Raw genomic sequence first — 26,935 nt, 5'->3', positions numbered from 1 at the left:
TCAGATCCGTTCAGTTCCACATTACGTAACCGCCGCAGAGCCCAGCAGACGAAGACGCAAACGAAGCGATCATAAATACATATGTATGTATGTACGTATGTATGTGCACAACACACTTGGTATCTATTGTCTATGCAGAGGCATGAAAAGCCGCCCCGTGTCTGGGTCTTACCTACTACGACGTCGGCAGCGTCTGCTGTTCCCGGTGTTCCTTCCATGTTTTAGCTCTAGCTAGACAGACTAGCTATATAATTAGCCAACAAAAACAGGGCCACCTTAACATGGGCCGCACTCACTGGCAAAAGCACTTAAACACGCACGCACTCACACACACGCACGCAATCCGTGTGTGTATGTGTGTAACAGGACTTTTCCAACCGAAAACTTTTCACTTGCTGTGCAATTTGTTGTTTGCTTTTAATGCCGCGTATACTTAAAACCGATTTGTTTTACTTTTCTTTTCAATTTTTTTTTTTTTTTTAATTTTTTGTATATATTTTTTCTATTTTCCTATATATATTTAGAACGTCGTGCACATATATGCATATATATATTTAAATACATGGAGACAGCGACGTTGTCAAAGATATTTAAGCTTTTCTCTTGGCTAAAAGAATATTCACAAAAATTTATGAAATTTATTATTTGAACACTTAAAGGTTGGCTAAATATTTATCTGTAGCCTTTTTGCACTTTTCACATTGAATTTGAAATGCAGCGAACATTTGCTACCACTTCCAATAGGCACGTATACACAGACAAGCACACGCACATGCACACACACACACACACACACTCACATAATTGACACATTTGGTGAAGAAAAATGTTGTTTCTATATATAAATAATATATAGAAGTCGTTGTCGAGGGAGCGCGCACATACCACGTCCAGCAGACACCTCCTGGATCTCCGATCGTTTTTCTCAGACTAAACGAACGCCGCAGCATCTGCAAAAGTCCATGCCGAATGCTGCTGCTGTTTGTTGCTACGGCTGCTGTCGGGAGAATCTCTCGAATCTCTTTTGAGAGCGCACTTTCTTTCGATATATCTGTACATATATTTATGTATTTTTATATGCATGGATTTTCGTAAGAGACGAGCGGCGCACCTGAAACTAGAAAAGTGAAAAAGTTTGCGCATGTTTCGCTTGTTTCTCATTGGAAACGTTTATTTTCTTTATACAAAATAAATAGACTCCTCTCCGTTCTCCCATTACAAAGTAAAATTCTCTTGCGTTCAATTAAATAGTTAGTTATTAATTAGTAAGTATATTGCATGTTGCTGAAAGGCGACATTATCGTCCGTATTATGTTAGGCTTAAGTAAATATATTTATGTATGTATCTCTATATATACCCAAACACATCAAATCGATTGATTTTGATCATTGATTTCGCACTGCAAAGATCAACAAGTGGGCAGCGGGACTTGTACATTCAGATTGTTCGTTTAAGCTAAGAAACATGAGCTTGGTTCTTATGGAAGCCACAACTCACACCGAGTAGAAATGCGAGTTGAATTTGTGGCGACAGGATGGTTCCGTAAAGGGCGAGAACCAGGCTAGCGAGAAGCGACCAAATACGGATTGTATGCTCTTAAGACGCGACTTCTTGGCCCAACGTGCCTCTTCCTTCTTCAGTTGCTCAATGCCCTGCAAAGGTAAATAAACAATTGAAGTACTTAAATTGGGATATTTATAGAGTTATGCGCACCGTTTGATCGTTTAGTATAGCATTCAGCTGCGTGGCCAGCATTATAATCGTGAATATGCCAAACATCAGGCCCTCGAAAGTGAGAAAGAGCATCAGAAATATGGTTGCCGGTGGAGAGTACGGAGAGCAGGTGCGCCAATCGCTCTTCACGCACTCGGCAAACTGTGTCATCACCAAAAAGAGTGTGTGCACCGATATCGATGCTATATAAAACTGTAAAGAGAAAACCAACGCACACATATTATAAATCGTAGTCACAGACAGCATAGCGCTGCTGCTCACGCACCGTAAAGAGTACAAAATACTTTTGATTGTTCTCGCCAACGCAGTTGTTGACCCAGGGACAGTGGTGATCCATCTTACGTATACAGCGCTGGCAGACGGAGCAATGATGCGCACGATCCGGCTTAATACTGCAGCACTTGGGGCACTTGTAGAACATCTGGCCCTCTCGATAGCCCATCTGCTCGATCATCTCCTTGGTGGCATTTCCCCTAGGTACAGCGCCCTGCAGCACAGTTAACATGAGTAACTGATATACAAGCATAGAGTGTAAATTCGATGACTTACCGGATCGGAGAGCATTGTGCGCAGGTGGGAAACGAATGCCAGGAATGCCAGCGCTTGGAATATTATCATATTGACGCTACTGAATACCGTATTGTTGTCGTAGTTGGGCAACAGTATCAGGCCACACACCACAAACTCCGCAAACAGTATGAGCAGCCACGTCATTATCACGCACACAATGCCGCAAATATCCTGCAAGCAGATTATTAGTTATGCAATCAAGCGATCAAGGAGTTGCAGCACCTACCTTGACACACCAGGCCCTGTTGCCGAGGCAGCGATTGTGCTGATCGACGCCAGCGCCGGTGGACAGCGAGGAATACGAGTAGTGCATTTCGGCGGCAAATGGACGGACACGCACACAAACTGCTTAATGCCGTTAACAGCCCGCACACACTTTCACTGGGCCACTGAGCAATGACACATCGATTTTCAATTTCTAGATAACGCCACGGTCCCCACGAAGTTTATTAACAAACTTGGTAAAGAAAATTCCGCTGAACAGCTGTTGCAGCAAAAAGTGTCGATATACTGATAGTGTTGGTCAACGTGTAAATAAATGCAAAATAAACGCAGCATTGTTAGAAGACGAAATACCCTAAAATTATAGGTCGTTACAGTTACATATTTAATTGAACTTTAGTTTTTTGTTTAGGTACACTTATATAACATCAAAATCGTTTCAATAAAATCTTCCATTTTCAACTTAATAAATATCGTATGTACAAAATATCAAACAAATTATGCCACAAGTACATTCACATATTTATACATAAATAAACACATCTGCTGACCGAATTTATGCGGGCGTCAGTTTGGCTGCTGGCTCGAGCAACGCCCAGAGGCCAGCCATTGAAGAGATTGCACCTAAAATGCCAATTGTCCTCGGGGTCAGACTTGTGTAACCCAAAGCCGTCAGAGGTATAAAGAAATCGCACACATTCTTCACCGTATCCACAAAGATATCTTTGTGGCCCAGCATTAGGCCATATGAATTTAGAGCCAATCTCTTGAAGTCCGCCGGTGTGTTGATCCGACTTGGAATCTTGCAGCGTGAGATGCCACTGCTGCAGCTGGCTTTGTGCAGATCCAAGACTCGCATTATCTCGTACAAGTCTCGGCATAAATTCATAACAATGGAGAACAGCCAATACTTGTTGGCAATCTTTGACCATTTCTTGGTATCGACCGCCGTTAAGCCAGTGCGAGCAAGCCAAAGCAAATGATCCGCTAGCAGGAACAAAGCCTGTGAAATCTTGCTCATTGTTAGCGTGACCCGAATCGTCAGATCTGGATAGTGAATGGCACGTAAGCTAGCATAGAACACATCCAAGCCCTTGCCAAAGCGCAGCACTGCAGAAAAAGATCTCAATAAACATCTTCCAAAAGCAAATTACACAACTAACATTTTCGGAATGTGCTCAAGATATATTCGATTGTCTTGAAGTTGTCCACCAACGCCGGATGGCAATTGGAGGACTCCAGTGAGTCCCACATGGCACGCGACGCATACTGGATGAGCCGAGCAATTTTATCCCTGCCGGCTGCCTGATTATTTAGCTGCACCCACTTTTCCATGTTTGTTTTCTTTAACTAAATTAAACTCCGATTGATATAAAGTCCAAGGTGCAATAGTACGAGGAATGCGCTTCGGTGCTGCCACAGTTCGAAAATTACAATCGAGAAGCTCTGGTCCCTCTCTTGTTTACATTTACATACAAACCTATCGATTTCATAACGAACGATATCGATAGCAGAGTGATAAGTTTATGCCACGTCTTTTACGTACACTTAATTTGTATTAAGAAATAGTGAAATAGTTCAATTAAAAATGGCAGTAAGTATTTAAATATAGTTGCCCTTTATTATAAATAATTCTCCAATTCGAATATGCAGCCACAACAGAAGGGTAAGCAGGGCACCAAGGGCGCAAAACAAATCGTCGAGGAGAACAAAACAACATTGGCTTTCTATAGGAACATGGCCATTGGATGCGCCGTACCCGCCGTGTTGCTCAGTTTTCTGGTCTTCGAAATCACAAAGCTGACAGTGGTAAGCTGAATGGGAATCTAGTCCTCGACAGAAACGATTAATGCACTACCTAAAATGATTGTAGTTCATGCTGGCCCTATCGCTGCTTACCCTGGGAGCCGCGTACCAGTTCATGGCATTTATGTCACGGGCAAAGTACTCGGAGACCGGTGCACTTTTGGACTCTGGCAATGACTTGAATATGGAAGGTGGCATTGCAGAGTATGTATTAGCTTGACTACCATTTTGCCACCACCTGTTAGCACCTATTCCGATTTTACATTGCAGAAATGTCAAGGATCTGATCATACTCACCTCTGGCACGCTTCTGTTGGCTTTGATATCCAACTATTTCTGGTTGGTGCTGCTGTTGGCGCCCATACGCGCCATTTGGATGCTCTGGGGCAGTGTTATACAGCCCTGGCTATCGCAGCGCAATGCCGCCGAGGAACAGCCCGAGGTGGATGAGAAAAAGCAGCGTAAATTGGATCGTAAAATGCGTCGCATGAGATAAAATCTGTTTGAGTTATCTACTCTCTAGTGAGGCTGCTTAGCAAGTTACATATACTTTTTAAATGAGATTTTACGCTTAGTTAACTTGGTCATTGAGTAGAGGCCAAGGGGAAAACAAAATGTGTGCAGGTATTCCAAATTTGTTTGTTTTTTTTTTTTTTTCATTTCATATTAAATCGAGACTAAATGTCTCTAGTCAAAAGAAAATGCTATTGTTTCAGTTTGAGTGAATTTTTGTGCGCTTTAATTATAATGTGCCCGAGTGAACAAAAACTACATATACACATATATACCTTATATATATGCCTTTTTCGATCCGTTTATAATTCTTTGAAAAAGGGAAAGCAATATTTTTGATAATTCCTAAAAACCTTTCTGAAGGAAATCACAGTTTCGATTTAAACGAAACATTTTCGAATGTTCACACCAGACAGCCGTGCTTCATAAATATATATAACATATACTATTTGTGTATATATATTAATTAGTTATAAATAAATGTGCATTTCGAGTGCAGGAACTGGTGCAGTTCTAATTAGTGCAGTTTTTCACATCTCAGCATAAGCGAGCATGGTAAAAGTAAATCAAAATGAAACAATAATCAACGAAACTATTAATTAAGAATTTCGCAAGTTTATTCAATGTTGACTAAACCAGTTCGCATCCAAACTAAAATAATTATAAAAAAAAAATCAAATAATAATGATAATTGTCGTTGTTTTGCGACTCAAGATTTCACTAATTTTTTTTTTGTTAGATTTATATATCTTTTCTTTCTATTAGTTAGTTAGTTTCCAAAAACCCGGCTATAGCCTAGAGAGGAGCGTCAACTAGAAAAATGATCGTAACTTAATAACTTTATGCTGGTAAAGAGTATGAATGTAAATGCAGGCTTAGTTATGAAACTGTAAACATATATGTATTGTATTTAACTAAGAGATAGATAGAGAGAAACTGGGTTCGATTGTGGGAGACAAACTAGGGTAAGAGCTGAGCCAATTCTATATATATAAGTGTGTATATATATAGGTAAACTGAAATTCAACTACACAGCTAATGGAGTGTTCTGTGATTGTGGACCATACGGTCATCCATGCTCGCCACTAGCAGTTGGTTAACATCTGTGCTTAACTACAACAACATCCAACAATTTATAATATCAATGGACAAGCTCTTAGTTGTATTGCTCGGGTATGACATAGGAGATGTCGTCCCATGGATGACGGTAGAGTCCCTGCTTGAGTCGCTTCTGATCCATGTAGTGTCCAATAAATCCTATGCTGCGGCCAAGCACAAACAGTGAATTAATTGCACCCACATTGATGTACTCCTGCGCCTCCTCGCTGCAATGAATACAAAATAAAGGAAATGTTTCAATAAAACATTTCAAATATTTTGTGCGTGCTTCCTCACCTGGTAAATGAGCCACTGTTTCGCAGCATGTCAACGAAGGCGGTGGCAATTACACCGTCCACATTCAGAATTAAATTTGGTTTCTTATTGGTTGTGATCTTTTCCACTTCCAATGCGTACTTGAGCAGCGGACACTGCGGGAAGTTCTCCAGGACGAATTCCTTGATGATCTTGACACGCACATCGGGATTGTTAATGGACTTGACGCGATGTCCAATGCCCAAAATAAGTTTACCCTCCTTGCGCATCTTGTTGACGAACTCCATCGGGTGCAAATTGGTGTCGTAGGCCTCTGAGAATTGCCTAGCCGAGCCATCGAGTGCGCCGCCAAAACGATCGCCCTGCGAATGTAAATCATTTGATGAAGACACAGTCCTCTAGAAAATTTTGTTCCCGAGCACTTACAATTGTTAGCAGACCGCTAACGACGGAGGAGACCAGGTCCTTGCCAGCACGCGCACACACAATAGTGTTGTGAGCACCAGAGACAGCCGGTCCATGATCAGCCGTGACCATGAGGCACATCTCAAAAAACTTGCACACGTAGGGAGGCAGACAGCGCTGGAACCAAAGCAGCGAAATGACGCCTCCAATGCCAACGTCTTTGTTGAGCACTTCACTGATCGGCATGCCCGCATAGATCAGCTCCTGGCCACGCTCATCACAAATTGAGGTCATAAATGAAGCCGGCTTGCGAATGAGGCCCAGCTCGCGTGCCCAGGAGTAGTCCATGGGCACCGTTGGTGGCGGCACCTCTTCGCGTGGCACAATACGTCCGGTCTTCACCAGCTCGCCGTACACATGATGTATAAGCTCGCCTAGCGTATCAAAGGAGTCCGGCACATAGGCGCCAGCTTCCCGAAGCGCCTTGTTCTTTGCGGTGGCTGTTTCGCGATCCGAGTTCGCACAGGAGCCAGCATGACCGAACTGCACCTCCGAGGTGAACATGCTGGCGCAGGTGCCAATGCACCAGGCCACCAACGGCTTTGTAATGCGCCCATCCTTGATGGCAGCGCACACATCGTACTCCTCGGTGCCGCCCACCTCGCCCAGCAGCACTAGGAGCTTTGTCTCTGGATCGGACTGATAGCGGAGTATGTGATCCATGAACGTGGATCCGGGATATCTGTCGCCGCCAATGGCAATGCCTTCGATGACGCCATCCGTTGCCTTCGAGATGATATTGTTTAGCTCATTGGACATACCGCCCGAACGGGAGACGTACGCCACACTGCCTGGCCGATAGAGTTTCGAGTGTAGGATATTATCCAGCATGCCACCTGTGTTGCCAATCTTGAAGCAGCCCGGCTTCACGCCACCCACTGTGGCGGGTCCAATGATGGCTACACCCTTCTTGTTGGCTTCCACGATCAGTTTGCGTGTCATATTCTCCGGTATGCCCTCAGCAATGATGGCCACTGTGCGTATCTGCGGGAACTCGAGTACCTCCAACGTTGAATCATAAGCCGACCGAAGCGAGGCAAAGTTGACCATCACGTCGACCTCCTTGTGCTTGTGTATGGCATCGGACATCTTCTTGTAAACGGGTATCAGAATCTCCTTGTGGCCCCAGTAGTACTTCTGCTTGTGATCGCCCGTAAAGGGGTACACCATGGCCACCACCGACGGCTCATCGCGCCTGCATCGGGATAAAGGATTAACAAAAGCTAGAGAACGATTGTTTTATAGTTGGGGATTCATTGAACTTGCCTGCATATGAAATCAAAGTCGAGCATCGATTGTACTGCACGCTGCTGCATGCCCCAGACAATCGCTTTGGTTGTGTTGGAGAAGAACTTTCTATTGAAACTAGAGTTCGCTCCGTTACTCTGGCCCTGCTGGTGATTAGTGGTGGCGGAGCCATCGCTCTCATCTGCTGAGATAGGTGGTAGTTTAATCGATTGTGCTGTTGTCGAGCGCAAGGCTTTGGTTTAGTTTGAAGTATCCCCAAATGAGTGGCAAGTCGATTGTTATCGATATCATTGATACATTGATATTGACATTATTATGATGATGAGCGAGAGCGAGCAATATAGTCGAGAGAGTATAGAATTTGACATACATATATACATATAGACAACATTCAATACAAGATTAAATTACGAGGACGACGAGGTGGTGCGAGGAAATGCAAGTACAATTCGAGGACGAGGTGCGATTGTGGCCAAACGGAACGTTTCACAAAATTGGTTTTAGTTTGTTTTTTTTTATGGTTTTTTGGTTTTTTTTTTTTTGTGGGTGTGGTTGTTGATTTGTTGTTGGTTGGAGCAGAGGGCGATCAATGCAAAAACATACAAAAGAAATACAAAGAAAACAGAATAATAAATGCAGGTCCAAAACAAAAATAAATACACAAGACACACAGTATAATAAGAGCTACAACAGAATTGAGAACAGTTTGGATTATAGGATGGTAGTTCGGAAGGGACCGGGATGTTTACACATTCTGTGATTCTGGATTTCCACATACCAGAGCCAAGGCCAGCGGCCTCATTGGCTTCCTTTAGATCGGCTTGCGCCTGCTGTCCACCAGGCAGCAGAAAATTCGCCGTGGAGAACTCAACGCTGGCCACCTGTGGAATGGGTCGTTTGCCCAGCGCCATGCCACAAATGGCGGTCATGTGGGTCTCGGGGCCAAAGACATGCAACGGTATGCCCAAGGTGCTGCCAAAGTCACGCATACGACGCAACCCCTCCTGATAATTGGGTCCGGCACGGCGTACAAAGATCGAGACATTGTGTTCGACCAGCTTGGGCTGGAATTCGCGTAGAGCAGTGATGATGCCTACAAAAGGGAACAAAGTAAGGCGGACGTTCGAGTGCGATGCTTAATAAGATAAGGGCTGGGACTCACCTTGGAAGGTCGCTGCGACGTTTGTAAAGTTGGCAATGCCACCACCTGTTATCAACACCTTCCCATCGGGATGCTTTGGTGAGGAGGTCATTAGGTTAAGTATCGTCTTGGCGTACTCGTACGTCTGCTGCTCGGACGGTGCACCGCTGTATTCGCCGTAGTTGGCCAGCTCAGAGGCGCCGCCCAGATCGCAAATGGTATCTGAGTAAATGACACTAGCTCCGCCGCCAGCTACCATGGTCCAAATACGTCCATTTCTATTTAAGATCGTCAATTTGAGCGATGCGCCGCTCTTAGCGTCCAGATCCGCGATATACGCCTCCTCGGGATAGGCATCGCGTCCGAATGGTGGTGGATAATCAATTTCACCCCACTTTGGGCGGCATATGAAGTCAGCAGTCGAGTCCAGCTTGGCTGCCAAATCCAATATGTACAAATTATCGGCCGTCACCACGAGCGGATTGATCTCGAGATACGTGAAATACAGATCCGCAAACGTAGCGTATAGTCCGTATATAAATTTAGCAATGCGCTCCTTCTTGGACGCATCTGTAATGGCCTTCAGCAGCGTTGTCTTCACATCGGCCAGCGACAATGTGCTATCCACCTTGACATCCAGCTTGACTGCCTTGGCATCCACATCGCCAATATCAACGCCGCCCTGATGGTAGAACAGAATCGTGTCCGCCGAGCGATGCGAATAGATGCACACGTACATTTCCTCGGCCTGGGAAGCCAATCATCATTTAGTTAATTCTATATAGATATATATTTCAATTTGTCAGCTTACCTCTGTATGCGGGATAAAGGGCTCGATTATGAAGTTGCGCAGCTTGCCTACGGCATTGCCGATTTTCTGGTCCTTGTTGATGCGCTCGCCAATCCATTGCTTGACCTCCTCGAAGTTCTTCTTAACGCCAATGAGACCAAGTTTACCACGTCGCTTAATCAGTTGATCGGGCTTCACCACCAGCGGCTGCAATTAGCACATCAAAAACACGAATTATCACCGAGATCATGCCAATAATTTGCGGTAAAGCATTCATTGATCCCATTAGCCGTTGACTACGTCAACAAACCCTCCACGGGCCTTTAGCCCTGCCATTGTCAGCCAGATCAGCCGCTAATAAGCGATTAAGCACCAAGCGAGCGGGCGGAGCAAGTGACAATCGCTACCAGGGGTCAGCCGAGAGGCTGCGTCATTGTCAATGACAATATGCGCACGACTACAAACACACACACAGACTCACATACACACACACACACACACACACTTCAGCACTCTATTAGAACATCGTACGAGTGTAAATTGATGAAGAAAAAAAATGTGAACTGAGGGCAATGCCTCAGGCGATCGCGCGTCTGCCTTCAAGTAGATGTGGAATGGGAATTGCATGTCAACAAACATCTCTCAAAGTCAGGCTATAGATTCCCTTCATATAATTGAGTATTATGCTAATTCCCGCCGCTGTAACTATGCGTAAGTGTGTGCGCTGCCGATAATCACGCCACCCACACCGACTGCCAATCAACACCCACACACATTGCCCGCGCTGAAAGATAAAAGACTGCGCTATCACAACTAGTAATTTGTTAGCGGCAATCAGCTGATTGCTGTTTTAGTTAGTTTTCCGGCCTGGAAGCACATAAATACCTTTTGGCGTGTGGACACACAATTGATGATCAAATAAAGCAATTATTCTCTATGATAAAATTTTGTAAAATATACTTGATTAAATCTAGTATTTCTCCTTTTTATAAGACTGAGTGAGCATGATGATACTGTAAACTAATAATGCAATTTTAAATAACAATAAAAATACATATAAATAACAGAATAAAGTAAGCTCAAAGAAATAGGTGCAGTTCCAATATTTACAATGATTATATATGATTAAATACCAATAAAAATAAACATTCTGCACTTCATAATAAAGTGTTTGCCCTTGGTTTCATTTACTTTGTATAACTTCAATCAATATATATTTACCGGCAATGTGAATCAGATATAAACACATGCATATATACAGCCAGCTGAGGTGCTATGCCTGCATGGCACTCAACAACATAGGTGCATACATATGTATATATAAATTAAGAACATTGCTTTAATCAGATCAGATCACCTTGATTTGCGCTCAAATTAAATTTCCCTCATTCACACACGCACACACAGTCACGCATACATGTAGTGTATATTTATAGTAGCTATAATCGCGCCATGCTTATCAATATTTTTTTTTTTTTTTTTTTTTTTTTTTTGGAATCATGCTAAGCGCAGATGCCGGCAACGCTTAGTCACACACTGCAGAGCAGCTCGCCGCTTCGTGGTGGGCTCTAATCAAAAATAACCTTAGCCGGCTTCTTTGCCGGCTGGGTCAAGTTCAATGACAAATATTCGTGCTGGCCTAGTTTTTGTTGTTATAGCAAATGCTTATCTAAATGATGGGACATTTTTGATTTTGGGTTCGTGCTTACCGTGGTTAGCAACCAGGGCTGATCGGCGCTCAATTTGGACCAATCCGTCTCAGCATTGACTGTGGCAAAGCGGCAGTTGGCAGCGCCAGCGCCGTGCTGATTGAGATGACGATTGAGGATGTCCTTGCCGGTGGCTTCCGTGATCGCTTTCGCAGACATGCTGTACTAGTGGAAGGGATTTGGTTTTTGGCTGTAAATAGGAAATTGGAATTGCACAGCGGCATGTAAATCACAGATTACAATATGCCAAACGTGTCGATTGACTTTCAAACTTTGAATCTATTTACTTTGTATTAGAACTCTTCAATGTATGCGTGTGTCTGTGTGTGTTAGTGTGTGTGTACGAGTGCACCTAAGTCTCTGAACACCTGCCTGCCTTAAATCGTACTGTTGGCTGCGTTTTATTTATTTGTTTGTTTGGTTCGCGTGTTTTTTCCTTCTCTTTCTAATCGCTTCTTCGGTCTAGTACGTCGGAGCACGGCAACCTGTTCGCTGTCGAGTTTCAAGTGAACTGAAATCTAATATGCAACCCAAACAGCAATGAAGACCCGACCGAACTTCTGAAAACCGAAAACCGAAATCCGAACCGAAATCCGAACCGGAATCCGGTAACGAACGAAGCTAATTCGTATATTTGCCGATTTCTGAAGTGTTTTCAACGCTACCGTAAACATATATAACTATAAGTATATATTAAATCATATATATTTACTATATATCTGTGTAAGTATTTATCAGCTTAAGTTAAGCAACAAATATATAAGTAAAGCAACTAATAAAGTAAACTCTTTAAATACTGTTGCCCTCAAGCACCTGAATGAATGCAAATCAATGCTTATAGCTTAGTAAATCGGGCCATAGAGTAGGGGTGACTGTAAACCAAACGTATTTTTTAAATAGTCTGAAATAGTGTTTATTCTAATCTAAACTAGTCTTTCAATATACGTATTAAAATGTGATATATAAGCATCATAGTTGTAGTACCTAATTTTCCAAAGTTTGCCGACCACTTAAGGTACCTAATACAAATTGCAGCATACAGGAAACAGTTTACATATGATAATATATAGTATTCATAAAATCCAGGTGTAAACTAAGTTGGTACAAAGACCGTTATAACATCCCATCAAATACAACAGCAGCAACACGACAACAATCTGAAGATGAACCGGTTTATCTTGTTGAGCAACAGCCGAAAATTGAAATTTGTGTATAGGGAAAAGGGCAGGCAGGTAACTATAACTTTCACCCAAACATTATGCAGGTAAATTTTACACTGCGGCGTTGTCAACGTTCAATGTTGACGTTGCTGGGCACTGTGTAATATATACACACTCACACTCACGAGCAAACACACACACACTCAACAAAAACACATAGCCACCAATACATTCAGATGTTAAGGTTTTTCCTGCTTAGAACAATTTGATCGTTTGCTACTTTCTGAGCACTGTTGCTGTATCTATTTCTGTTTTTAATTTGCACACATTTTAGGTTTTGCGGAGAATGTGTGGAATGACTTGACACTAATTCAAAGCTTGCGTTTCAAAGCTCCCTTCGACATAGCCGTTGCTAATTAACATGAGTGCGCGCAATTGTCGAAGTTCATGGCAATTATCTGACGTATATTGGTCATGTATTTTTAAACTCTTAATCCAAGCTAAATTGCCTTTAGATTTAGGCATCGAGCTAGTGAAAGTGGGCAAAATCAATAGTGATGCAATTTCTGTCTTCTTTTTTTTTCTTTTACGAAATGCGTCGCCTATGGCCACAAATTCGCATGGATTTCTATATATGTATTTGTGTAGGTGTATGTGTATATGTTTATCCATTTCATGTTTATTTGCAATTACATGCACACCCAACTACAAATATTATTCAAATGTATATGCGCAGCATTGGGTGACATTAATTAACTCACTATAACTATATGTATTTACAGCAGCTTCACTTTTTGTTAATAATCCACACCGCAAACTTTCTTTTCGATCTGAAACACTTTATATGCATTTATATCGCGAGTTATCGATAAACGCAACGTCACTCATCATTCCGTTATGCCATTACGTACTTTGCTCATTTTGGCGTTAGCGCGCTCTGTTATTGCGAAAAGTGTGCCCGTCTCATCCTATAACTATAATATGTCTTCTCAACGTACGATTACGAGTCAGCTGTTTACGTATTGAGCAGCTGTTGAAGTTAATGCTCTCAGAATCGAATCAGCGATAACATAAGCGATATTGAGTAATATAATTAAAATTAGTACTTAATGTGAGCACTTATTGCGGCTAAGAAGACTCGAGTGCCGCGATTACAAATCATTACAATTCGCTCACATATTGCGCAGCACAGCAAACACACACACAACAAGGATGTACACAAATTCGCTGTCAATGCTGCTACTGATGCTACTACTGGCGGTCATGGCCCCTGCCAGGGGCAACCATCAGCAGATGCATGCTAGCAGAGTAAAAGTGATGCCTGGCATACAGGAGGGCTTCATTGGCCTGGAGGAGTCACAGACGCTGCCCGAACCGCACACGCGCGAGCAAGTGGAATTGCTGCGCCATCTGAATTTTGTGCCACCGGCTATAGACTTTGGCAGATGGTCGGTGGGTCAGACGGTAACACAGATTGTGACGCTGTTTAATCAGCACACGAATCGCACCGTACATCTGAACTCAGTCACTGGGCCAAGCCCAGTGTTCTACAGCAGTTTTTTTGGTACGCGCGAGGTGCCGCCCCAAGGTAATACCACATTTAGTGTCGTCTTTCTGCCACGACAATTAGGTGCCATATCAACGGGTCTGCGCATCCAAACATCCTTCGGCCGTGCCGAGTTTGCGGTGCGCGGCGAGGGCAGCGAGTGCCCATATCGCCTGAAGCCACTCGTTGGCATCAAGGCGCCAATGAATTCAACTCTTACGCCCGAAATTCATATGTACAATCCGCATGAGCGACCCCTGCAGATACTTGAGGTGAGTATGCTCCTGCAACCATAAGTGTTCTATTCAATCAATTGCCCTATTGCAGGTCTACAGCAGCGGGGGTGAATTTCAGCTGGAGCTGCCCACTGGCGGATCGGAGGGGCCACAGAATCTGTGGGAAATACCACCGCATTCGCTAAAGCCAGTCATACGCATATCGTTTCACGGACGCACCGCTGGCAACCACAGCGCCTATATACGTATAAAAATAGCCGAGCAGGCGGCGGACGATTCCTCACCGCTGGAGCCTCTAAGCGAGAACGTACTAGTCATACCCGTCGAATTCGAAATATTGCCACGGCATGGCGCATACGCAAGCAATCCGCTGGCTGACTTTGGTCGCCTAGCTACGGATCAGCATGCGGATGCGTTGCACTTCAAATTAGACATGCAAAACCAGCCAGCGGACGCAGCGCAGCGTCAGCTAATAGGCAACTATCTGCGCGACATACCAGGCCTAAGCTATGATGCACACAACGCAAGCATTGTGCTGGATCCGAAGCTGTTCGACGAGACCGGCAGCATTAATGATCTGCTGATCGTCAGCAGCAGCAACAGTAATGGCGGCGAGGAGCAGCAGTTCACAGTGCTGGTGCGTGCTGAAATCTTCAAAGGTGGCCTCTACTACGATCGCAACGTGACGCTATTCATAAGTAACTCCAGCGTGGAAGAGACGCCGCTGGAGACGCAACGCACTTTGATGGTTCGCAATGATTTTGCGTTTCCGCTGATGCTCTACAATTTCAGTTTGACAGAGCCCATTGATCCAGCTCTGCTACAGCTCTCATCAATGGAGCAGGAGCTGATGTTGCAGCCGGGCGAATCGGTGGATCTGCTGCAGCTGCATCTGCTCAACGAGCAGGCCACATTCAATTCGATGCTGCTCATCGTCAGCAATGTGACGACGTTTGTGTTGCCCGTCGTCGCGTGCAGCGGACGTCTGCATGTCTCCACGCAACAATTCACTCTGGAGCTGTCGAATGATAGTGATTATAGCCTGGAGGTGGATCTGGGCACTGTGCCCTTTGCGGAGATGTCACGGGACGCCTTCATTATACTGCGCAACGACAATCCCATGCCCATCAAGATAACCAACTGGTACTTCAAGTCGCCGAAGAGTGTGTACTTCCAGGCCATGTTCCGGGGCTGTGTGCCGGCTGGGGTTACTGTGAATGCTCCGTTGACCAACAATAGCACACTGTTTCAGTTCTGTGGCCAGTTGGAGACCGGCGACAGCGCCGTCTTCATACTGTCCATACAGACGTATGTGGCCGAGGAGAGCGCCGGCACACTGAAAGTGTGGACACCCTACGAGCTAATACGGACCACAGTGCGCTTCAAGGCATCCGTCGGGCAGCTGGACATCGAGCAGGATCAGTTGCACTTCAAGTCTTGTTTTCCTGGCAAAATATGCTCGGCTGTGTTGAGCATTCGATCCAGTTTTCTGCATACAGTGCACGTGAAGGCGATATCTTTTACGCGTCCTGGGCTGCGCTTCAAGGACTTCAATGCGAGGGGCACCACGATTGGGGCACAGACGTTGACCAAAGTGGGTCGGATATACTTTGAGCCTGCTGCAGTATGTGGCAGCAACTGCTATATACGGCCCAGCAGCAACGGACACGCGATCTTTCCGAGCAACAGTGGCGTCGCTGCAGGTGGCAACAGCAACAACAATCTGCTGTACGATGGCGTGGAGGTGCGTCAACGCACGGAACTCTACAGGCAGTTCAAGCGCCAGCTGCAGTCCATGTCGCTCACACTGCACAGCGACGAGCTGCCGCCGTTGGAGCTGGAGTTTAGCATTGCGATCGAGTGGCCCAAGCTGGTGCAGTATCAGCCGCTGCCACCCACGCCGGCCATCGAGGTGGGCCAGGTGCAGCGCCAATGGATAACCATGAGCAATCCTTCAATGCAGCCCTTGCTGCTCGACTACTATCTCTCCGATCCGGCGTTCGCAAGACGCACACAACTCTCGCTGCCCCACGAGGTGATCGACGTGAGCAGCAGCAGCTGTTATCTGACGGATCGTGACGTCTTCTCGCTGCCCGATGCTCCATACAGTGGACCCGTGCTGCTGCCTGGCGGAGCGACACTGACCATACCCGTGCAGTTCAGCGCCCAGCAGCCGGACAAATACTGCACGCTGCTCCACGTGCGCAGCAATCTGACCCTCTACGAGGCTGTTTGGCTGACTGCGCGTGCCGTACAGTCGCAGTTCCGCTTGGGCAATCGACGACCCGGATCGAATGCTCCGCTGCTTTTTGAGTTCAATGCCGAACAGTTTGAGCGCTGTGATGGCAGCTTGAAGCCTGCCGATGGCAGCCAGGACGAAGATACCCTCTCTACCCATGTGGTTTCGGCCACGCGTAGCTTTACGGCTCGCAATGCGGGCGTGCTGCCCATCCGTGTGGTCGGCTTTCTCATTGGCAAGCGTCCGTGCGAGGGCTACGGCTTCAAGGTGCTCGACTGTGAGGGCTTCGAGCTAGGCGAGAATGAGACGCGTAAGATCGAGATCAGCTTTACCACGGACTTCACCGCATCGCGTGTGCAGCGCACTCTGACGCTGCTGACGAATCTCAGCTATGATATAAGCTATCAGCTAGTCGCCCAGCTGCCAGCCGAGAGTGTGGAACGCTGTGCAGCGAGTCTGCCACGACCCAGCTGGGAGCCGGCATTGCGAAATGCAGCGCTGGTGGTGCTCCTGGCCAGCTTCTGTCTGGTGCTGCTGGCCGCCGTCTTCGATGCGCGGGCGATAATGGCACAGCAGAGTGCTTACGATGCGGCGCGCTACAAGGGACCCGTGCAGCCGACATTCAACTTGCGCAACATTGTCAAGATGCAGGTGGCGGAGGAGGCGGCCGCAGCTGCTGAAGCAGCCGCAGCGGCAGCTGCCCTCAAAACGGAACAGCAACAAAAGTTCAGAAACGGCCAGCTCAAGGAACTGCGCAAACGCTCAACCCCGGCTAATTCAACAGCGGACAAGATGACGAATACACGCAAGCCCAAATCCTGGACAGCATGGAGCATGGACATGGCCAGCTGTGATACCAAAACTGCAGCAGCTTCGACTGCTAGTGCTCCTGCTGCTGCTGCCGCCGGTACCACTGCTGTCGCAACCCAGCCAAAGCCCGCAACTTCGCCGAAGCCCAGTAAGAAGACGACGCCAACTCCCACCCCGACGCCGACGCCAGTGCTGCCATCCCTAACTCCAGCTGTGCGCGCACCAAAGAAACCCAAACAAACGACGCCGATTAGCGTGACGCCCAAACCCAAAGTAGAGCCGGCTCCGATCGAAGTGCAGGAGAAGCGCGTCAGTCCGAATGGCAAGGGACAACAGGAAAACGTATCGCCGCGCGCTTGCAAAGTGAATCCCGAAACGCCCAAGGAACGCGTGCTCAAGGAGCAAAACGGCAGCACCAAGAAGCTGGGCAAGACGCCTGGACGTGAGCGACGCAAGGAGCAGAAACTGACCACACCCAACGGCAAGAAGTCGACGGAGCGCAAACAGCGCAGCAAGCAGCTTAATTTCAATGGCAACCCGATGCCAGCGAGCGGAGCATCGCCGCTGATCACACCAGAAGCCGACACCATGATCACCTCGCCCTGGGAGACCAGCAGCCGCGTTTCGTTCCGCGATGTGTTGCAAACGAAGCCGCTGCCAGCGATCGATAACGGCCTCAACTGGGATCCGGCTGCGAGTGACTTGGCCAGCAGTCAATTAGGTCCGATTGGTAGCCGCAAAAGCCTCCCCACAGCACCAGCTGCCTCGCTCTATCAGCCAATCCAGCAGCCGGCGACGACGACGACGACCAGCAACACGTTAATTCGTTCGCTATTTGACAATACGGAATCGGGCTTGAACATGGATTTGCCTGCCCTGAATGGTGACTTGATCAAGATATTTATCACTCTCATTTTCTAATCGCACCTCCCTTGCTTTTGCAGATCTTTGTGGCAACTTGTACGAACGGGAGCAGCCGCAGACGCAGTGGGAACGCAGCGAGTTGATAATGAAGCAGCAGCTGCTGCTGCAGCAATTGGAGCAGCAGCGGAAGCAGCAGGAGCAGCAGAAGCAGCAGAAGCTAATGCTGATGGCCAACATGGAGAGCAACAATTGGACTATGAATCAAGCTAATGCGGCTCCATCCTGGACGCCGCTTGGCTATAACGGCTGGCCAACTCAGACTACTGCGCGTACCTCGCCAACGCATACCATAACGCCAGGTGTGGGCGTTATTCGTCCGCCTCCTGGTCTGGAGCCGAACTATAACAATTGTCAGTTGCCAGCAGGAGGCACTGGAGTCGGTGTCGGCGTCGCTGTTGGACATGGAAATGAAGCAGCTGCAGCAGCAGCAACAGTAGTAACAACATCGGCAGTTGGAGCAGCAGCATCCACAAACAACAATCAGAGCAATAACCACATCGATGGTTTGCAGAACGCACAAGATAGGGAACAGCACAATATACCCTATCAATACGATCCGTTTACCTCGCCAAGCTCAATCTGGTCGGACAATTGGCGCCAGCGCAACAATCACATGAACTGAAGGTGCATCAAAAGCTCACTGATCAAATATAAGCAACCAAATGAAATTCTTATTCTACATATAGACACTTAGGCTACGCTAAGAATCAATGAAACACATGATCTTTTCCAATTTGACATTTGACTAAATAAACGCAAAGATTTATGACTTTCATGATATCGTGCATTTCCTATATTAATAATTACTATATTTATATATTTATTTATTAACTCCCTGCCTTTCTCCAAAATTCTCATAACTAAGTCATTCAGATCAATTAGCTCTATTTCGCAACGATGCCAAAGTAAATGTTCGAATGAATGTAAGTATAAGTATATTTATATGAGCACATTTATAGAATAGTTTAATATTCTTTGAGCTCATTTGATTTATTGGAATTTTACTAATAAAGTGTACAGTTGCTAAACTGGAACTTGCAATAGAAAACGTAAAAAAATCATAAGCCTTTACATACAATTTTGTTCATAGTATTTAAATTGTCATATTAATTAAAAAAAAAAAAAAAAAAACTAGCTAGATCATTTGCAGCTGCAGTTGAAGCCTCAACAGTTGTCCTTGTACGTGATTATGCCCTTTTCGATGAGGTCTGGCACCTCTACGGCCAACCAGGGCGCCAGGCCGAGGGCCATGGCATGTGCGATGCCAAACTTGGGCACATTGCGTGCCCACAGTGGCTTGAAGTGATCCGTTAAGCAAATCTTACCGCCTCGATACATCTTAGCCGTTTTACCGTCCAGTTCTGGAAGGGCTATTTCCGGTGCAGTCGTTGGATACGTCACTGGAATGTCGAACTCGACATCGAATTCGTATTTAAGCAGATTGTGCATGTACCAGCATTTGCCGAACCATTTGGTGCCCTCCTTGTTGGACTCGAGGCGGAACCAATCGCTGCCAGATTGCTTGTTGTTCTCCACATACTGAAGGCAAGATTATTATTGATTCAATTTCGTTAAATAAATTAAGTACATGCCTTGATGAGTGCTTGATATTCCTCTTTCAGTCTCTGCACCCAAACATCTTTCTCACGCGGACCAGCGCGTATTTGCAGTAGTGGAATGTTGCTCAAGGTTTTTCTGGTACTATCGTCAACCATGGCGCTGCGTATAAATTCAATCTGGCACAAAGTAAATAAATAAAGAAATTTGCTACGGCAAAAGAAAACAACAAGTGTGACACGTACTGAAATGCAATAATGAATATATCGATTCATCGATAAGGCTGAGCTGATTTAATAGCCATTCAAAAACTCGTTGATATGAAATGAAGAATCATCACATACATCAACGATCTATTGGCGCCAAAGTCGAGATGTTTAAATGTAACACTCGCATTTTGTAAACAATCGTGTGGTGGCTGTATAAACGACATTGATGAGTCGCAGCCGTCGCCTATAAAAGCGCAGGCAAAACAGCCGGGAAGACAAACAATATTAGCTCGTTGAGCTGCAAAGTACTATTTAAGCGAAACAAAAACTCAAAACAACTTTAAAGAAATTTGCAGACAATACAATTGTGAATAAATTGCAGAATAAAAAAAAATAAGGATAAACAAATTCGCGCCTATTTCATTTATATTTGATGTATCATCAATAGAACCATAGCCGGTATGTATATTTGTGATTTACGTGAATCATATTTACATTGTACAGATGCGTATAAAGTTACCCCTCAAACTGGGGATTGTGATTAATTTGTTGGAATTCAGTAAAACTACGCAAATCAGATATTTGAACTTCATAGAGGTAATTGAAAAGGCAAAATCGGCTTCTTTTCACGGACTGTAGACCATATGTCTGACCCCAGAAAATATTCCATTGATAGGAAAGATTTTACCAGAGCTCAAAATATTTTGAAAAAGAAACAGGCAACAACAAACTGCAAATTCAAATCCCGCTTGTCACGCTTTGTGAACCATTGGTACAGATTAAAGAAGCTGCTGGCAATTAGAACAAGCAAACAAACACACGTTGCTGGTTATGGAGCCTTTGAACTATATATAAACATATATAATGGCAATCCGGTGATAAGGCTTCGGGATCCACTTCAGAACCGCCTCGAACCGGTATGCCGCCATAGACACTCAGAGATACGATTGTCTCGGCATCACACCAAGTCCAGTCCATCAGAAAATAATAATCATATTAATTTATTTGCTCCGAATACTGAACCATAATAATGCTCAATCTATATGTAAGCAACGTAACCAGATTCGACCTTAATGCCGCTGATAAGAGCGACTCTGTTGCGCTATTCGATTGGGATGCTGTAGCCGGCTAACCGGTTGAAACCAGTTTCCCGTCTTGGCTTTTCCATTTAACGCTTTTTCAATTAAAACAAGCTACAAATTGTTTTTCAAGCTTTATACACTGATTACGCCGAAATCAAAATAAACGCAAAGTACAAAAATTATGTCACAGGGCACGCGCAATCTCAGCATTCCAAGACATCGTCCACCGACAGAAGCGTTGGCACCTCTGCGGTCTCTACGATTTCTGCGGTCGCTGCGGTTTCTGCGGTCTCGGCGGCCCGTGTGGCTGCCTTTGTCATGGTTGCTCCTGCATTTTCCGTTGTCTTCCTCATGCTCACCGAGATGATCGTATCCTTGCGACGATAGCGCGCCTGATGCTGACGATGGTACTCTTGCCATTCCTTGAAATGCATCTTCTTGCGATGAGCATGCATATTGGCATTCGAGTTGAAGGTCTTCGGGCAATGCGGGCAGGTGTACAGCACCTCGCCGGTGTGCGTTGTCATGTGCTCCTACATACATACATATATGAAAACAGTTTTTGATTACACGCCCCATTCATAACTGAAAGCAGAAAGCAGTTGTTCAACTCACGCGCAATTCGCTCGGCCGCTTAAATGCCTTCTCACACATCGGGCACTCGTGTGTACGTGCCGTGTTGTGAGTGTACTTGATGTGGTGCTGATGCGCCTGCAGTGTGGGTGACACTTTGAGGCAAAATTTGCACTGCATCGGCTGCAAGTTCTCCGCTGTGTGCATCATCTTGATGTGACGCGCCAGTCCGTATTTGGTTGTTAGCGTCGATTCGCACAGATGGCATTTAATGATCTTTTGCGGTGCACCCGCATGCTCCTCCATGTGCCGAACCAAAGCCTCACGCCCTCTAATCGACTTGCCGCACACATCGCAAATCTTGTCAAACTTTCGCAAATGCACCAGCTTCACGTGCTGCTGCATTAGGTACTCGTTGGGGAAGCTGCCAAAGAGATTAGGGAATCATTGATATCTGAGCATTTAAACTAGGGTCAAGTTTATGCCTACGTCTTGCAGCAGGTGGGGCACGTTGCTTTCCACTGCTCCTTGGGAATGTGGATGAGTTTGTGGCGCTCGCACACGACGGGACTGAAGAACCTCTTTGAGCAGTGCTCGCACTGGTAGCGACGTCCATGCTGCTTGATCTCGTGCATGCGCATGTGCAGCTCTAGGCTGCGACGCTGGCCCATCACACGTTGGCATATCTGGCATTTGAATAGATCCGGATCCTGGTGCCGTCGCAGATGATCAACGAGCACACCGCGCTTCAAGAACTTCCGATTGCAGCACATGGCATAGCCGCGCTGATTGTGCTCCTTGCGTGAATGCGTCAGCATCTGGGAGAAGTCCTCCATCGTCACATTGCAAAATGGACAAAATAGCTTGAAGTGATCCCTGATGTATTCATTGAATTCCTGAGATTTCTTCATATTGTTTACGCCAGTTTTAACGGGTTTTACGCTTTTTATTTTGGTTTTCAAGCAGCGACGCTTTTTGGTCTTTTTTCGAGGTTTCTTCGGCTTTGGCTTGACGATGGCAACAGCTTCTGCTTCACTTTCATTGCAACTCTGTTGAAGAAATTCAGATATGGATTGCTCCTCCTGATCTTCGAGCACATCAGCTATGCTCAAGTCCGCCTCAGGGAATTCGATTTTTATCTCGTTCAGATTGATCTGCTCCAATACGGCTCTAAATTCGTTGCTGTCGATACCTGTTGCTTCCTCGGTTACTGGTTGTTTGCGAGGACGGCCGCGCCTACGCTTCACAGCAGCCGCCACACTGTCGCCCAAGTCAGCCTCCGTCTTAACGACATCTTTTGGCACCTGCAATTCCATGGAAATGGCTTCCAGTGCTCCGCTTTCCTCCGTCTCATTAGCGAATGACAGATTTGTAATTTCAAGTAGCGCCTTGTGCGCCTGCTCCACACGCAAATAGAATGTATGGAATGCATACAGCTCGCTCCAGCAACTACCACAAATATGGCCATTGGCGTCTTCAATCTGCAATTCGAGCAAACATTTAACTGGACAAAATGTTCCAATTGTAATTTGTAGCATTTCTTACCCGCAACCAAAAATGTTTTTCGATAATCGCTTTAACATTAAGTAGCTCAGCTTCCTGTGAACTAAATGGGATAATGCCAATGGCATTATCCGTGCACTCTGTGCACAGAAAACACATATTATTAAAGCTGCAACGTTTTAGTAATTTATTCTCTCAAAAATGCGACAGCGGGCATCAGGCAATCAGCTGTTTGGAGTCGAAAAGCGTGCTGCCAACCTACTGCAAATGCGGCCATTCTATTCTATTTGAAGCAGTTGGCAGCTCTGTTGTTTTGGCGTCGCACTTTGTGACTTGACTTTGAATTAATTTAAACAATTTAAGTTTAATATTTGGCTGATTGTGGCGCTTAAAGCTTTAAACGATTCAAACGTGTTGCAAGCAAGACGCACAATGGAAACAACGTGCATACGCTCTTTATGTTTGATTAGGCACGTACTCGGGCGTAAGTATGCTCGCTCTTTTTTTGTTTATTGTAAATCACAGTTTTTTTTTATGCGTTTTAATTTGAACCCTTTGCCAGACATCGTTGTTGTCGTCAGAATTGAGCTTTACACATTATTGAGCGATAAAGCGATTTGATATCACGCTGTATGCCAGTGATAAGCTAATTAAATATAATTAATGAATTGTCTACAACAATTTTACTTACCATACGCTTATCTTGTTTTTATTTCAGCTTCAGCTCTTGATCAAGTGCTTGGATAAACTCTTCATTAGTTGATTAGCAAATTAGACGACATGGATGTGCAAGCTGGACGCACTGTACCGGATGGCGGCTGGGGTTGGGTTGTAGTTGCCGCCGTGGCTGTGATTAATGTAAGTTTGCGTGAATTCTATTCCAAATTATGAGATATTCTAACTCATTTGCTCTTATAGATGACCAACCAGTCCATACTGTCAGTCTTTGGACTACTGTTCGAGGGTCAATTGCGCATGCACGAGGACACCTTTACGGCTGCACTTATAACAAATCTGAATAGTTTGGCTCTAAACTTTTCGGGCTTGTTCATTGGGCCGGCCATCAAGAGCTTTAAGCCAAGGAATGTGGCTGCCACGGGTTGCTTGTTGGTATCCATTGGCTTGACTCTGTGCTCCTTTGCCACAGAGAGTTGGCATTACATAGTAGGCTATAGTTTCTTTGTCGGCTTTGGACTGGGCTTGATATCGCCATCCACCTTCATGGCCATCAACTCCTACTTCAGCAGCAAGCGGGGACGTGCCGTTGGCGTCTCCTTGGCGGGCGCTGGTGTGGGCCAAGTTTTTATTCCTCACATGGTGCGATATTTCCTAGAGAATTATGGCTTCCGCACTGCCGTGCTAGCCATGGCTGCTCTCTCGCTGACTGGGGTTAGTATTATTGTGCCCTATAATATTTAAACTCTTGGCTAACAGCAATTGTCTTTCAATTTACAGCTGCTTGGTGCCATTTTCCTACGTCCTCTAAATCCCACCGTTATTCACAACAATCGCAAGCATCTGACACTTATTGTGGATAAGGAGGACAAGAAGCAAAGCAACGATTTGCAGGCAATCATCGTGCAGCTGACACAGAATAATAACGCATTGAAGCCAGTGGAATCGAAAGAAGACGGCTCATTGTGCAGCAAAATGGGCTATCGTTTGGCCCAGGCCATGGACTTGGAACTGCTCAAGGACACAGTATTCTGGAGCATCATTGTGGGCATGGCTTTGGTCTACACAGCTACAATCAACTTTACACTCGTCTTCCCCAATTTCCTGAAGCACACCGCTGGCTTTGACAGTCAAGCAGTGGCTACATGCATGTCGGTTGTGGCTGGTGCCGATATCGTCTTCCGTCTGCTCCTGCCCTGCATCACTGACCGACTGAGAATACCCTATCGTGTTGTCTTTCTGATGGGCATAGTTGGTTTGCTGATTGCCCGCCTGCTGCTCGCTCAGACGACCAGCTTGCCAGTCATTATTGCCATGTCCGTGCAAGTGGGCATGACCAAGTCGGCCACCGTGATCAACAACAATCTGACTATATCGGCATATTGTCGCTCCGAGAAACTAGCTGGCGGTCTGGGCCTCAGCATGATATCCAAGGGCATTATTGTGATAATTGTTGGCCAGCTTCTTGGCTGGGTACGCGATTATTCCAACTCATACGTCGTCTGCTTGTACGCTCAAAGTTTGGTGCTGCTTCTGGTCGTCGTTGTGTGGACGCCAGAGATCTATTATCGCTACAGAAGGCAGCGGCACCACACATCAAAATCCATGGAGACTACTTATATGCAGGCCGAGCAAGGGGAGCCTTTGAACTCTCGCGCATAAGCCGGAAAATTTGTATTGATATTTATTTTAAGGATGTGATACCAACGCGTTGTGACTACTGGAGCTATTTTTTCGTCGTATACATATATCTACTTAGTTTTAAGCTATTATCTCGACTTATTTATTATCATTTAGTGTGTAAGAACTTGACTTTTGTATGGCCTTTCATCCCGCATATACCCAAATGAAAAATATAAAATCTACATATAGAAAAACCAAATTATTATATTTTCCACAAGAGTTAGAGCTGAATTTAGAATCCTTTCCATTTAAACTAAAAAGCTTTTTGAGCCCTCAATCTCAGACTGTCCAGACTCTGTGTTAAAGAACAAACGACGCTCAATACCGTCCTTAGTGATGATTCCAATGCGCACCACGCCGCCGGAGCTACCATCATGGTAGATGGCATGTTGCACAGCTGTGAGAAAATTTGTAAATTAGCTGACAGCCAAGAAATAAATTTCGCATGAAGTGTACCAACCTTTCTTGACAAAATCTACACACTCTTCCATTTGCATGCCGAGGCGATAGTGCTCTTTTACGAATCCATAGATGTAGCTGGAGCCCGAGCCACCAATGGTACAAGATTCGTGTGTCAGCATGCCACCCAATGGCACACTATAGACTTGACCACCACGCTCCTCGTCCCAGCCGGCAACAATGATGCCAGCCATCAGGGAGTCGCGATAGTTGTAGCAAAAGTTGCGGAACTCTGATGCCGCTTCCCAGACAAGTGGTTCCTTGTTGGTCTGATTCCGGTGATAGTTCAGAGAATAGGCCACAATGTCGGCAATGGCCTGGGTGTCAGCGGCAGAGCCACTGCGGCAGCAGTATATCTTATCCGAGATTTGAGTCAATTTGTCGGTCACACGATTCGCAACATATGCCCCGGAGCTGGTGCGAGAGTCTGCACCAATCACAACGCCGCCATCGAACTCAACGGCCATAATAGTTGTCTGCAATGATGATGGTTACACGGCTTGCAGACTTTAATAATGCTATAACTTACGCCAGTGCTGACGGGTGTGTCGGTGAAGTCAAAGTCGGGACCCATGGTTCTTGTGAAAGAATTTCTTTTTATAATTTCTAATTCGTGCAGTAAGATGCAAAGCAAAATGACTGGCTTGTTTTTGGCAAGTGTTGCGAAGCGTCTAACCGGCACAGTGCTGTAGAATTTAAGTAACAG

At 45.6% G+C, this 26,935-nt stretch overlaps 10 protein-coding genes across 22 annotated transcripts in view; 3 read left to right on the top strand and 7 right to left on the bottom strand.

Annotated features, from left to right (window-relative positions):
- Positions 1 to 474, bottom strand: part of LOC6579429 (myosin light chain kinase, smooth muscle) — a 45,383-nt gene extending 44,909 nt beyond the window's left edge. Inside the window, exon 1 of one of the 6 annotated variants that reach the window (XM_032729721.2) lies at positions 173 to 474. In XM_032729721.2, coding sequence (XP_032585612.2) covers positions 173 to 218 — 46 coding nt within the window. In that variant the 5' untranslated portion in view covers positions 219 to 474. The remainder of the gene's footprint in view (positions 1 to 172) is intronic. The other 5 variants (XM_015163671.3, XM_032729717.2, XM_032729720.2 and 2 more) reach the window with 5 other exon arrangements.
- A 666-nt stretch (positions 475 to 1,140) lies between these two features.
- LOC6579427 (palmitoyltransferase ZDHHC3) lies at positions 1,141 to 2,815 on the bottom strand. Its single transcript, XM_032730596.2, has 5 exons — positions 2,532 to 2,815; positions 2,285 to 2,476; positions 2,001 to 2,222; positions 1,715 to 1,927; positions 1,141 to 1,653 (listed from the first exon to the last, which is right to left on the bottom strand). The coding sequence occupies exons 1-5, from the start codon at positions 2,616 to 2,618 to the stop codon at positions 1,495 to 1,497; spliced, it is 873 nt and encodes a 290-aa protein (XP_032586487.1). The 5' UTR covers positions 2,619 to 2,815; the 3' UTR covers positions 1,141 to 1,494.
- Positions 2,816 to 2,888: 73 nt separating this feature from the next.
- On the bottom strand, positions 2,889 to 3,961 carry LOC6579426 (peroxisomal membrane protein 11B). Its single transcript, XM_002005286.4, has 2 exons — positions 3,691 to 3,961; positions 2,889 to 3,637 (listed from the first exon to the last, which is right to left on the bottom strand). Exons 1-2 carry the CDS (start codon positions 3,860 to 3,862, stop codon positions 3,084 to 3,086), a joined length of 726 nt encoding a protein of 241 aa, XP_002005322.1. The 5' UTR covers positions 3,863 to 3,961; the 3' UTR covers positions 2,889 to 3,083.
- A 52-nt stretch (positions 3,962 to 4,013) lies between these two features.
- LOC6579425 (transmembrane protein 208) lies at positions 4,014 to 5,035 on the top strand. Of its 2 annotated transcripts, XM_002005285.4 has the most exons (4): positions 4,014 to 4,121; positions 4,181 to 4,336; positions 4,401 to 4,537; positions 4,604 to 5,035. In XM_002005285.4, the coding sequence occupies exons 1-4, from the start codon at positions 4,116 to 4,118 to the stop codon at positions 4,827 to 4,829; spliced, it is 525 nt and encodes a 174-aa protein (XP_002005321.1). In that variant the 5' UTR covers positions 4,014 to 4,115; the 3' UTR covers positions 4,830 to 5,035. The 2 variants fall into 2 exon arrangements, with proteins under 2 accessions (XP_002005321.1, XP_015019153.1); XM_015163667.2 differs by lacking the exon at positions 4,014 to 4,121 and having other exon boundaries at positions 4,175 to 4,336.
- Positions 5,036 to 5,441: 406 nt separating this feature from the next.
- Positions 5,442 to 13,599, bottom strand: LOC6579424 (ATP-citrate synthase). Of its 6 annotated transcripts, none has more exons than XM_015163663.3 (9): positions 13,495 to 13,599; positions 11,574 to 11,763; positions 9,886 to 10,071; positions 9,096 to 9,822; positions 8,712 to 9,026; positions 7,952 to 8,165; positions 6,647 to 7,880; positions 6,242 to 6,582; positions 5,442 to 6,171 (listed from the first exon to the last, which is right to left on the bottom strand). In XM_015163663.3, exons 2-9 carry the CDS (start codon positions 11,730 to 11,732, stop codon positions 6,003 to 6,005), a joined length of 3,345 nt encoding a protein of 1,114 aa, XP_015019149.1. In that variant the 5' UTR covers positions 11,733 to 11,763; positions 13,495 to 13,599; the 3' UTR covers positions 5,442 to 6,002. The 6 variants fall into 6 exon arrangements, with proteins under 6 accessions (XP_015019149.1, XP_043866450.1, XP_043866451.1 ...); XM_044010515.1 differs by having other exon boundaries at positions 7,952 to 8,117; XM_044010516.1 differs by having other exon boundaries at positions 7,952 to 8,114.
- A 149-nt stretch (positions 13,600 to 13,748) lies between these two features.
- On the top strand, positions 13,749 to 19,266 carry LOC6579423 (transmembrane protein 131 homolog). Its single transcript, XM_002005283.4, has 3 exons — positions 13,749 to 14,551; positions 14,607 to 18,447; positions 18,509 to 19,266. The coding sequence occupies exons 1-3, from the start codon at positions 13,946 to 13,948 to the stop codon at positions 19,108 to 19,110; spliced, it is 5,049 nt and encodes a 1,682-aa protein (XP_002005319.1). The 5' UTR covers positions 13,749 to 13,945; the 3' UTR covers positions 19,111 to 19,266.
- A 156-nt stretch (positions 19,267 to 19,422) lies between these two features.
- Positions 19,423 to 20,305, bottom strand: LOC6579422 (ubiquitin-fold modifier-conjugating enzyme 1). Its single transcript, XM_002005282.4, has 2 exons — positions 20,081 to 20,305; positions 19,423 to 20,027 (listed from the first exon to the last, which is right to left on the bottom strand). Exons 1-2 carry the CDS (start codon positions 20,201 to 20,203, stop codon positions 19,653 to 19,655), a joined length of 498 nt encoding a protein of 165 aa, XP_002005318.3. The 5' UTR covers positions 20,204 to 20,305; the 3' UTR covers positions 19,423 to 19,652.
- Positions 20,306 to 20,564: 259 nt separating this feature from the next.
- LOC6579420 (monocarboxylate transporter 13) lies at positions 20,565 to 25,969 on the top strand. Of its 2 annotated transcripts, none has more exons than XM_015163662.3 (4): positions 20,565 to 20,713; positions 24,131 to 24,270; positions 24,331 to 24,801; positions 24,868 to 25,969. In XM_015163662.3, the coding sequence occupies exons 2-4, from the start codon at positions 24,193 to 24,195 to the stop codon at positions 25,747 to 25,749; spliced, it is 1,431 nt and encodes a 476-aa protein (XP_015019148.1). In that variant the 5' UTR covers positions 20,565 to 20,713; positions 24,131 to 24,192; the 3' UTR covers positions 25,750 to 25,969. The 2 variants fall into 2 exon arrangements, with proteins under 2 accessions (XP_015019148.1, XP_002005316.1); XM_002005280.4 differs by lacking the exon at positions 20,565 to 20,713 and adding an exon at positions 23,719 to 23,896.
- Positions 21,455 to 23,664, bottom strand: LOC6579421 (transcription factor grauzone). Its single transcript, XM_002005281.4, has 4 exons — positions 23,455 to 23,664; positions 22,399 to 23,390; positions 21,952 to 22,333; positions 21,455 to 21,869 (listed from the first exon to the last, which is right to left on the bottom strand). The coding sequence occupies exons 1-4, from the start codon at positions 23,569 to 23,571 to the stop codon at positions 21,540 to 21,542; spliced, it is 1,821 nt and encodes a 606-aa protein (XP_002005317.1). The 5' UTR covers positions 23,572 to 23,664; the 3' UTR covers positions 21,455 to 21,539.
- On the bottom strand, positions 25,951 to 26,901 carry LOC6579419 (proteasome subunit beta type-6). Its single transcript, XM_002005279.3, has 3 exons — positions 26,759 to 26,901; positions 26,231 to 26,705; positions 25,951 to 26,167 (listed from the first exon to the last, which is right to left on the bottom strand). Exons 1-3 carry the CDS (start codon positions 26,801 to 26,803, stop codon positions 26,019 to 26,021), a joined length of 669 nt encoding a protein of 222 aa, XP_002005315.1. The 5' UTR covers positions 26,804 to 26,901; the 3' UTR covers positions 25,951 to 26,018.
- Positions 26,902 to 26,935: the final 34 nt, after the last annotated feature.

Source organism: Drosophila mojavensis, unplaced genomic scaffold (genome assembly GCF_018153725.1).
Source record: "Drosophila mojavensis isolate 15081-1352.22 unplaced genomic scaffold, ASM1815372v1 contig_80, whole genome shotgun sequence".
Taxonomy (NCBI): Eukaryota; Metazoa; Arthropoda; class Insecta; order Diptera; family Drosophilidae; genus Drosophila; species Drosophila mojavensis.
This window is presented reverse-complemented; position numbering and strand designations above follow the sequence as displayed.

Excerpts from the sequence above, each read along its gene's own strand:
- LOC6579425 (XM_002005285.4), top strand. Across the intron at positions 4,337-4,400 it reads AAATCACAAAGCTGACAGTG|TTCATGCTGGCCCTATCGCT; the intron begins GTAAGCTGAATG and ends AAATGATTGTAG. Across the intron at positions 4,538-4,603 it reads ATGGAAGGTGGCATTGCAGA|AAATGTCAAGGATCTGATCA; the intron begins GTATGTATTAGC and ends TTTACATTGCAG.
- LOC6579424 (XM_015163663.3), bottom strand. The coding sequence starts at position 11,732 with ATGTCTGCGAAAGCGATCACGGAAGCCACCGGCAAGGACATCCTCAAT. Across the intron at positions 9,823-9,885 it reads CCTTTATCCCGCATACAGAG|GCCGAGGAAATGTACGTGTG; the intron begins GTAAGCTGACAA and ends TTGGCTTCCCAG. Across the intron at positions 6,583-6,646 it reads TTAGCGGTCTGCTAACAATT|GGCGATCGTTTTGGCGGCGC; the intron begins GTAAGTGCTCGG and ends TTACATTCGCAG.
- LOC6579426 (XM_002005286.4), bottom strand. The coding sequence starts at position 3,862 with ATGGAAAAGTGGGTGCAGCTAAATAATCAGGCAGCCGGCAGGGATAAA. Across the intron at positions 3,638-3,690 it reads CTTGAGCACATTCCGAAAAT|TGCTGCGCTTTGGCAAGGGC; the intron begins GTTAGTTGTGTA and ends CTTTTTCTGCAG.
- LOC6579422 (XM_002005282.4), bottom strand. The coding sequence starts at position 20,203 with ATGGTTGACGATAGTACCAGAAAAACCTTGAGCAACATTCCACTACTG. Across the intron at positions 20,028-20,080 it reads AATATCAAGCACTCATCAAG|TATGTGGAGAACAACAAGCA; the intron begins GCATGTACTTAA and ends TCTTGCCTTCAG.
- LOC6579421 (XM_002005281.4), bottom strand. The coding sequence starts at position 23,571 with ATGTGTTTTCTGTGCACAGAGTGCACGGATAATGCCATTGGCATTATC. Across the intron at positions 23,391-23,454 it reads AAAAACATTTTTGGTTGCGG|ATTGAAGACGCCAATGGCCA; the intron begins GTAAGAAATGCT and ends CTCGAATTGCAG. Across the intron at positions 22,334-22,398 it reads TGCCCCACCTGCTGCAAGAC|CTTCCCCAACGAGTACCTAA; the intron begins GTAGGCATAAAC and ends TCTCTTTGGCAG.
- LOC6579420 (XM_015163662.3), top strand. The coding sequence starts at position 24,193 with ATGGATGTGCAAGCTGGACGCACTGTACCGGATGGCGGCTGGGGTTGG. Across the intron at positions 24,271-24,330 it reads CCGCCGTGGCTGTGATTAAT|ATGACCAACCAGTCCATACT; the intron begins GTAAGTTTGCGT and ends TTGCTCTTATAG. Across the intron at positions 24,802-24,867 it reads CTGCTCTCTCGCTGACTGGG|CTGCTTGGTGCCATTTTCCT; the intron begins GTTAGTATTATT and ends TTCAATTTACAG.
- LOC6579427 (XM_032730596.2), bottom strand. The coding sequence starts at position 2,618 with ATGCACTACTCGTATTCCTCGCTGTCCACCGGCGCTGGCGTCGATCAG. Across the intron at positions 2,477-2,531 it reads ACAGGGCCTGGTGTGTCAAG|GATATTTGCGGCATTGTGTG; the intron begins GTAGGTGCTGCA and ends ATCTGCTTGCAG. Across the intron at positions 2,223-2,284 it reads GCACAATGCTCTCCGATCCG|GGCGCTGTACCTAGGGGAAA; the intron begins GTAAGTCATCGA and ends ACTGTGCTGCAG.
- LOC6579423 (XM_002005283.4), top strand. The coding sequence starts at position 13,946 with ATGTACACAAATTCGCTGTCAATGCTGCTACTGATGCTACTACTGGCG. Across the intron at positions 14,552-14,606 it reads GACCCCTGCAGATACTTGAG|GTCTACAGCAGCGGGGGTGA; the intron begins GTGAGTATGCTC and ends GCCCTATTGCAG. Across the intron at positions 18,448-18,508 it reads GGATTTGCCTGCCCTGAATG|ATCTTTGTGGCAACTTGTAC; the intron begins GTGACTTGATCA and ends TTGCTTTTGCAG.
- LOC6579419 (XM_002005279.3), bottom strand. The coding sequence starts at position 26,803 with ATGGGTCCCGACTTTGACTTCACCGACACACCCGTCAGCACTGGC. Across the intron at positions 26,706-26,758 it reads ACACACCCGTCAGCACTGGC|ACAACTATTATGGCCGTTGA; the intron begins GTAAGTTATAGC and ends TCATCATTGCAG. Across the intron at positions 26,168-26,230 it reads TGTAGATTTTGTCAAGAAAG|CTGTGCAACATGCCATCTAC; the intron begins GTTGGTACACTT and ends ATTTTCTCACAG.